Source organism: Perca fluviatilis, chromosome 3, assembly GCF_010015445.1.
Source record: "Perca fluviatilis chromosome 3, GENO_Pfluv_1.0, whole genome shotgun sequence".
NCBI classification, from domain to species: Eukaryota; Metazoa; Chordata; class Actinopteri; order Perciformes; family Percidae; genus Perca; species Perca fluviatilis.
In genome coordinates this window covers 29,336,555-29,345,578 of record NC_053114.1, presented here as the reverse complement: position 1 = coordinate 29,345,578, position 9,024 = coordinate 29,336,555, and the positions used below count along the sequence as shown (strand labels likewise).

The 9,024-nt window shown below is 39.9% G+C and overlaps 1 protein-coding gene across 2 annotated transcripts in view; it reads right to left on the bottom strand.

Annotated features, from left to right (window-relative positions):
* Positions 1-8,488, bottom strand: part of wt1b (WT1 transcription factor b) — an 8,516-nt gene extending 28 nt beyond the window's left edge. The window contains exons 1-9 of one of the 2 annotated variants that reach the window (XM_039794525.1): positions 7,697-8,488; positions 5,580-5,702; positions 4,579-4,678; positions 3,039-3,119; positions 2,387-2,492; positions 2,127-2,274; positions 1,782-1,871; positions 888-980; positions 1-711 (exon numbers count right to left, since the gene is read on the bottom strand). The exon at positions 1-711 is cut by the window's left edge and continues 28 nt beyond it. In XM_039794525.1, coding sequence (XP_039650459.1) covers positions 590-711; positions 888-980; positions 1,782-1,871; positions 2,127-2,274; positions 2,387-2,492; positions 3,039-3,119; positions 4,579-4,678; positions 5,580-5,702; positions 7,697-8,108 — 1,275 coding nt within the window. In that variant the 5' untranslated portion in view covers positions 8,109-8,488 and the 3' untranslated portion in view covers positions 1-589. The remainder of the gene's footprint in view (positions 712-887; positions 981-1,781; positions 1,872-2,126; positions 2,275-2,386; positions 2,493-3,038; positions 3,120-4,578; positions 4,679-5,579; positions 5,703-7,696) is intronic. The other variant, XM_039794526.1, reaches the window with a different exon arrangement.
* Positions 8,489-9,024: the final 536 nt, after the last annotated feature.

Genomic DNA, 9,024 nt, shown 5'->3' with positions numbered 1-9,024 from the left:
TTTTATAAACTTAGAAAAACAGAGAAAATACAAAAGGAATGTCTATAAAGGTTAGCAAATACACCACATATATATACAAAGCAATTTAGTGAGTATATATACTGTAAGAATATAAAGATGTTTACATTCCCCAAAGCAAAAGAAAATCTCAATTTAATGGACAAAAAAATAAACATTGTCCATTTCCTAAATCCAGTTTACATTGTCCAGCACATTTTCCAAGTGACACAATTAAAAAAAGAAGCCAGTGCAAGTGTACTAAAATAATCCAAAATAGTGTGTCAACATTTTCCTCATCTCACGTAAAAAATATTCGTCTTGGCTCAGGATTACTGTGGTATTGTACCCTCTCAGTCTGAGATTTTATGTCAAAAAAACAGAACGAGTGCTAGTTGAGGTGCATCTTGAAGATCTGGAAGATCACCAGAGTCTCTTGACGTTGGCTGGCAGAGGGAGGCATCAGCTGTGCTCACCACTTCACAGAGTCTGGCAAGGCACCATAACCGCTGACCAGGCTCCAGTGTCTTTCTCCACTAGCTGGCACAACATATTGTCACCTTCCTCTGCGTCCTCCTCCTCCTCTCGCTGCTCAGATGGCAGGCTGCAGCTTGGTCAGGTTCCTCTGGTGCATGCTGTGGTGGCGCACCAGCTCGTCAGAGCGGGCAAACTTCTTCTGACAGTTGGACCAGCGGCAGGTAAAGGGCTTCTCACCTGACAAGGAGGGGACAAACATGGAAAAACAAGAGAAATCATTGCTTTAGAGTGAATTCAACTCTTGGAATGCAGTCTTGTGTTTTGTTGTACACAAATTAAAGTCAGGGGGACCAACAAAAAAATTTATCTCACTAGAAAAGGAATGGAGAGGTAGAAAATAAAGGTATACGCACTTGTTTTACCTGTATGAGTCCGAGTGTGCGTCTTAAGATGATCTGACCGTGAAAACTTTCTCTGACACGTCTCGCACTGAAAGGGCTTCACTCCTACACAGGTGCAAACGGTTGTTGTTGTTGTTGTTGTTGTTGTGGTGGTGGTGGTAGAGACAGAAATAAGAAGAGGGTGGGGTGAGGGTCAAAAGTTTAAATATACAATTAGATGGAGCAATCAATGTGGAGGTTGAAAGCATTAAAAATTAAAAACTGTCCAGTTTTTTTGTGTTTGGTTTCTAAAAAAAAAATCACTTTTAACTTCAAATGATTTAGAATTCACAAATAATAATAAATTGGACCTTTTTATGTAGTACTACGGCAGAAGACTCCTTGTTCTGAAGCCCAGATTTATATGGTAACAGCATCATGCAGTTAACATTAATTTGTTGTTATGCCTGTGTCAAAGAGGTAATTTGTGAAGCTGTAATTTGTACAGGTATTACTGCTGTTTTGTAAAAGTGAAGTCATGTTGTAAAGTCATTCAAAAATAAAATCTTTAAATTGTTTAGACTATTTGGATTTGTTATATTTCATTCATTTAGTTTCATTCATTTTATGGTAATTTGATATCCCAAAGCCTGTTTCATATCCTTATTCACACTGCTGAGAATACAACTCTGGCGGGAAAATACTAAATCCTACATATTTATTAATTTATGTATTGACCTTAAAGTAGTCAAATTTAAATATACTGAGTCTGAAAACACTTTGCCTATAAAACACCCACATTGTGTTTTGAAGGTTTTTTTTTAGATTGTGGAATGTAAACTCCTCCCAGGTTTGTAAAACTTCCAAATTTATGAAGGTAGCTACAGCCCTGGATGGAACTCATTCAGTAGCTTGACACTGGTGTACCTGTGTGTCTGCGCTGGTGTCTCTTCAACTGGTCTGAGCGAGAGAATCTGCGGCCGCAGTCTGGGAAATCACACTGGTAAGGCTTCTCTCCTGTAAAATAAACCACCCATATCAGCAGCTTTATCAATCTACTTTTCACATAGTTACACACATTCAAACCTGGGCATTAAACCCTTCACACACTTCACTCTTCTACGAGTGTCTCCCTTAGAATACACCACCCCTATTTTATCGTTTTTCAAACTTAACTTTAACAGTCTATATGAATTTCTCATTGTAATATATTAAAAAAAACAGCAGTTTGAGGTCTGGGCAGTAAAAGGGGTATACATCAAATCCTCTTGCCTGTGTGTTTGCGGCCGTGCATCTGCAGATGTGACAGTTTGAAGTATCTCTTGCTGCAGCCAGGATAAGCACATACAAATGGACGCTTTTCGTTGGCCTCTAAAGATCTCACAACTGGTGGAGCAATACCACCTACACGGCGAACATCCTTTAAGAAAGAGAAGTCAGAGAGCTTTGTAGTATTATGTACTGTATATGTCTATGTGTGTGTGTATCGTGTCTGTACGTTTTGTGCTTGCATGTGTGTTAATCTGACTAACCTGAAGTCCTCTGATGACACCATGTGTGTGTATGTGGTACTGGGCACTGAGGAGCATGGGTGGAGGCGGGGCTGTGGGTTCACTGTCATAGCTGGGTACATGGCCACTGTTGGGCAGGAACAAAATTAAAAACATTAATTAAAACACTGAGAAGTTTGAGTGCAAAACTGACAGTTTTTTGCAAAACAATTAATTTGACAGGCAGTTGGACGGTTGATAGAATAGGTACATGCCAGATTGGGTTCATCCAGTCCAAAATAATATAGTCAAGGGTAAAACCACAGAGTTTTATCTATATGAGATTTTTTTTTTTTTTTTTAATCCCAAAAACTCTTTCTCTTTACCACGACACACACACTTTTTAATCACAACTATAGCTATCCTAAACACGACTGAACTCTAAAACCAACATGTCCTCACTTTGCAAAAGCATAAATTAGTCTATAAAACATACAATAGAATCACAAGAGTACACACAAACACGCACATATGAATACAGTCTTCTCCACTTCCTAATTAGGAAGGCCAACAGCCATTCTGGTCAAATCCCCCCTTCCTCTTCCTCACTACCACAAACACCGGTCAACACTGATGCATGCAGGGTGTTATTTAAAAAAATGTTATATAAAATTATCATAAAAGAAAGGCTCACCTCTTCATGGAAGATGCCAGGTTGTTCATTTGGTTCCATGTTACACAATCCAGCTGAGATGCCATTTGGTATAGGTTATCACTGAGGGAAACATACAGCACTGTCATTAGCATTTTACATTCTTTTTAAACAACAACAACAACTCTTTATTTGGTTTGTGAAATTTTAAGGCAACAATATATACAAAATGTACCACATGCTACACATTAATAAATCAAAAGGTTATGAAACAAGGTTAGCTCTGAGGTTATGACAGATGTAGGGGAAAGACTGTATATGTTTTGTTTTATTTTTCTTTCTTTATTAATTAGTTATTTCTAGGGCATCCTGAAATAAAAAATAAAAAAATGAAACACTGACAATATTTATGTTACTGTGCATTCTTCCTGCTTTTTTTTTCTTCCCTTGTATGGATAATGAAGAGGTTTCATTCAGGGGGAACTCCAAATTGCTCACTTATTAACACATCCTGTCCACCCACCACACTCCTCACTGGCTTCATTAAAAAACATGGGCTCTGAGCCATTCTTTACCTTGGCAGATCACACTACTGCACAAACACACACACACACACACACACACACACACACACACACACACGCATTTGACAGAAACACACACACTTGGAGATGTGGTTGTGCACTCTGCGGGGGTGAGTGCCTCCGTGCCTAGTACACCATGGACCAGTGCATGACATCACTCTGTCCTCAGTATCATTAAAGGCGGGAACCAGTTTCAGGGGAATTCTGGACGGCATTCCTTGAGAAGTCCTTGAGGGAAGGATCGCGATGGCTCGCTAATCAGCTCTGAGCTATGTCAAACTGTGGAAAGACTCACTGATATCAGACATATATTCACGGTGTGTATGTGAGATTGTGTGCGTGTGCATGTCTCTGGGTTTGTTTGAGTGTTTCCAGTTCATGCCATAAACTCTAACAACAGTGAAGTCTTCCTTCCTCTTATCAACATCTGTTCCAGTATTTGGGTTGCACATGTTCCTTTTCTCCAACAACATCGGAGGATGACATTCAAAGAATTTCATCCTAATTTACCCTTTGAGATGTTTTGCATCAAAATGAAAACAAGTTGGAAACACATTCAGAGGTTACATTGAGCAGATTCCCAGCCTTAACTACCTCACATCCCCTACTTAACTTTCACTGAACTTGTATCTTTTACTTTTCCCCTCATTTTTCCTCAGGGTGGACTCAGACACATCAGCAGTAGATCACTCAGTGTTTATTTTGGCCTGCGGAGCACCAGTGGGCAGCACTTAACCTCAGAACAAATTAGGATTCCGGATCCAGACAGTGCAGAGGCAGACGCAGGGCTTAACGTAGGATCAGAGAGAGTTCACACTTCTAAAAATGACCAGCAAGTGAGCGAGTTGCATGGGGTGTTGGTGGAAAGAATCTGACACTAATTGATGAGCGAGGAGTCTGAAAACGTTTGGGAAGAGTGGAATCTACCCAGAGGGGATTCAAGGTAGCAGGAGTAAAATAAAGCAACAATAGGTGCATACAGCCACAAATACTTGTACCTGTTGTAGTTTCTCAGCAGCAGAGCTTGGCTGCTCGGACAGGATTCTGAAGGATTGTGGCAACCAAACATGGGGGGTGGAGCCGGGTACTGCTGGTCAACTGAAAACAAAAATACAAAAGTTGCTTATTTTCTTCATAATTGATTCATTGTTTTGTCTATAGAATGTATTGTTTTGTTTTTTCAGGAGGTGACATATTACCAACCTAAACTCCAAAACACAAAAGACACTCATTTAATCATCATAGAAGACTAAGGAAATGGGCAAATATACACACATTTTTGGTTTAAAAAAAAAATAACTTCAATGAATAATAAATTGTTAAAATTGTTGATAATAAATGTTCTAGCAATCAACTAATCGACAATTGGTCTGAGCTTTACTTTTAAAAATTTCTAGTTGTTAAAGTTCAGGTTTCCATTGCCATACAAAAGCTAACTCTACGTATCTAGTAGTATTAAGCTGAAAACTTTCTAAAGAATGAACCTGTACCAAAATGTTTGTATTTGATTGTATATTTCATGTTCTCGTCACCTAAATAGACCAAAAAACACATGAAAATGTACTTTTAAAATGAATATAAAGACATATGCACACTTTTGTACATGCATGTCTGCACAGACGTACAGCTCTTCTTTTCTAACAGAGAGAACAGGTCAATCAGAAACAGTGGTCCTTTTCAGGCTCATATAGTATATTGGTCCCCAGACAGTTTTTGACATTCCAGCAGAGCCACATAAAGCTGTTTCCTCAAGTTATCATTTCCAGAGTCATTAACCATACGTATGCTTATAGAGCGAGAGGGAGGCTGTGTTTATGTATGCCTGCGTATATTCATGTGTGTGCAGACAGAGACGAAGAGAGATGAAGGGGAAATGGATAATAGCGATTCTGTTGTGATGTGAAAAATGATGGGTTACTTATATAACCTTGCTGTGCCATGACAGTCTTGCAGTCTGCGAGTCAATTTAGTAATCAGTCGTCAGGATGCAGGCAGTTACCTATGTTGTTTGGCGGTGACAGCGTGTCCTCGTGTTTGAAGGACAGGCTGGAGAGCTGAGGGGTGTGATGAGACGGAGTGTGACCATAACTGGGGTTGCTGTCTAAACCCACTGCTCCATAACCTAAAAAAAAGAAAACAAAAAGAGAAGAAATGGAAAGTTAAAATGATCTTATTCGCCCGGTCCAGTCATTAGATTACCATCTTGCAAATGAAGCTTGCAAAGTCCCCAGTATCTGGTCAGTTATCTGAATCCCCACTGGCAGAAGCTCTTAGTCCCTGGCAGGGTTACCACAGAGAGACATTCATCAAACTACTAAATCATCTTTCCTTGTAACATATTCTTTTTCCCCCCATCTATCTTTGGCCTTGTGGTTGCATTATTTATGGCAGGTGGAAAAAGAAATTTGGCAAACACACCACAGGCGGACTGAGATGAGCTACTGTAGAATATCAGTAGAAAAACAAGGTTGAGAAGTAATGAAGTGCATGTATGCTAACTTAATTACAGTTATAAAAAATGGTAAGAGTAAGTAGTGTCGCGTCTATTATTGCAATTATTTGAGTGTAATACACGAAAGGAGAATGTTGCAATTGAGATAGCTATGTGAAAGTGATGATACAAATGTGTGTGCAACGTTTGTTTTACACACATCCAGCGTAGACAGGCTGCTTTACAGGCACGAGGGGGATGTTGAAAAGTTTCTGAGAAAAATGACTCACAAACTCTTACTTATATCCCTGCAGCCTGCAGAGCACTACGTAGAGTAGTATACCACTTCATCAAAAATGACATTCCACTAAGGAAACAAGACTCACATCAGCTGACACATCCATCCTTAAACCTGACCTTTGAGTACTAAGCCCCAATAGACAACATTCACAAGCATTGTTTACAGTAAAGGTAGAGACATCATATCCATGTCAACACTTGACAGGAAACAGAAATGAAGTTTTATTCCAGATTAAGATTCCAGATAAATAACAGTTACATTTTTAACCTCTGATCTGCTTTGTGCAGGTCAAGTGTTGTTTGGAGCAGTGAATCAAGCTCATGATTCACAGCTCATAACTTCCGAAATGTTTCCACTTAATCAGTAGTTTTTGTTTTAGGAATTCTTCTAGAGAATCCCTATAAATAAAGCTCTTATCACAATATGTTTTTGTCTTTATTATTTGTTTTTATCGCAGAGGAAGTTTTTTGTTTTACACAGCAATTGTGGTCTTTTTTCCAAGAAAACACACAGTCAGTAAGGGTAAAGCTTTTTTAAAAGTCCATGTAATTTATGCAAAGTCATGATGTCATGTTGTTTAATCTAACACTTGTACATGCCAAAAAAATCAAAACTCTAAAATGCAAAACTTCAAGGTAATTTATTCACAATCAGCTGATGAGCACATTCAGTATCTTTGCCTCCTGTCTTTGGCTAATTTTAATCCCCTGGAAGCTTCTTCCCTATGGCTTGTATGTATTATTGCTGCTGTTAGACAAGCTCAAGTTTTACCATAAAACCTATTAGTTGGACAAACTGATGTGCATGACATTCAAAACGGCAAAGCACTGTGGCTTAATGTATGGCATACGCATCATAAAATACTTCAAAGTACAAAGTACCTGCACTTTAGGATGGATGCATTTGAGTTACCATTTGAAAGTTTATGACTAGGAGCATTGCATTTGACAAATGGAAAAAATAAGGAACACAGTAATAAAACCTGGTGAAACCTTATGAAATATCTACCTACATCTGCCTACACAATAATACATTTATACTGATGCCTTAACAGTTTTTGGGAAAATCAACAAACATTTATTTCTGCTTAAAAGCCCAATGCAAAGGAACTGTTTTAGATGTCTGCCAGAGCATTACCAAAAAGTTGTCAAGCTTATTCCTGACATGGGACAGAATGACCCAGTACAGCACATAACATCCTGCTCAGACACAACATGTTGACAACCCCTTAACATGGAGATACCTCATGAACACATGCAGCAGGAAATGTAGAAAAACACTGACTTGGATTTTATTGAATGGTGCTCCTCGTCTTTCACTGTCTCTAAATAAGATTAAGCTGATGAGAGAAGACAGAGGTGGGACTGGTAATGAGCATGCTTACCCTGGTTCCTGGGGGCAGGAGGACTGTCCATACAGCTGGGCAGGTAGGTTCCATTGGGAAACATCCTTGCTTGTCCTGCAGTTGGCTCTCCGAAGGCCCCAACTCGACCCGAGCCTGTAAACTGGCCAGAGAAGTGCACTGTGAAGGCCCCGAGTCCACAGTGAGGGTCCTCAATTGGATCAGTGGTCCCCCAACCTGGTTCCTGCTTGATGAGGGAGTGGTGGGGGGGCAGGGAGCTGTAGGGAGAGCCAGGGTGGAGGTCCAGCAGTTGGGTCCACTGGCCACCACCAACAGACATCCCACAGCCACCACCAGCACCAGGTAAAGATGACACAGGAGGCGCTGGAGGTAAGAGGGTCAGATCTCGAACATCTGAACCCATCGACATGGCTCCACACGGCTCGGTCAGCATTGTTGAAAGCAGGTCAAGACAGTCCAAAGAAGGAGCGATGGTATTCCAGTAGAAGACACAGCTGGGAGATTAAAAAGTCACACAGTAATAAACTGTAAAGTCTCCTGAAAGTTAATCAACTGAACACAACGACCTGAAGAAGCAATAAGCACGTAGCAAACTCTTCTGCAGAAACAAACATCAGTGGTCACAACACACTATAGGAGCCATCTTTTCCGCCACAAGTCACAAACTGAAGAATGAAAATAAATGAACTAGCGACGATGACCAAAATCTGGATGCCAAATCTCAAGCTCCCTGGGTATCTGCGATGGGTTTGGAGTGGGAGTCTCTGAGGGTAACAGTGCCTTGTCCCTCTGTCTCTATAATGTCTGACTTTCCTTACTCTCCTGAAGGCTCAAATACTACAGAACTCATTGGACAGGGGGAGGAGCGAGGGAGGCTGAGAAGAAGATGACTCCCTTGCCTTGCCACTGGCCAGCACAAACTGCACTTCTGAGTAGATTCTGACTAACGTCACATTTGAATAAGCGGGTGTTGCTCTTTATTCTTTGTTCAAGTTCAAGTGTTGCTCATTTTGAATGTTTGTGTTAGTGTACGAATAAGTGTGCAAGAAGGAGAGAGGTGTTTTTGTTTAATTTCTCGGAAGGACTGTTCTGACTTAAAGCATGCAGCAGCTACATGAGTATTAATCAGTTAGTAAAAGTAGCTGGTCAAAAGTCCACATCAGGCCAAAGTCCATGGTTGCGCATATTCAAATTGTAATTAATAATTCATAACATTTTAATATTGTATTTTCAATGTGTGTGCTCCTAAAAAATCCTGCAAATCTGTGAAATTACACATACTCAAAGTTTAACAAAAGATAAAAAAAAAAATTATAAACAGCACGTGTTATCTGTAAACTATTGACCTG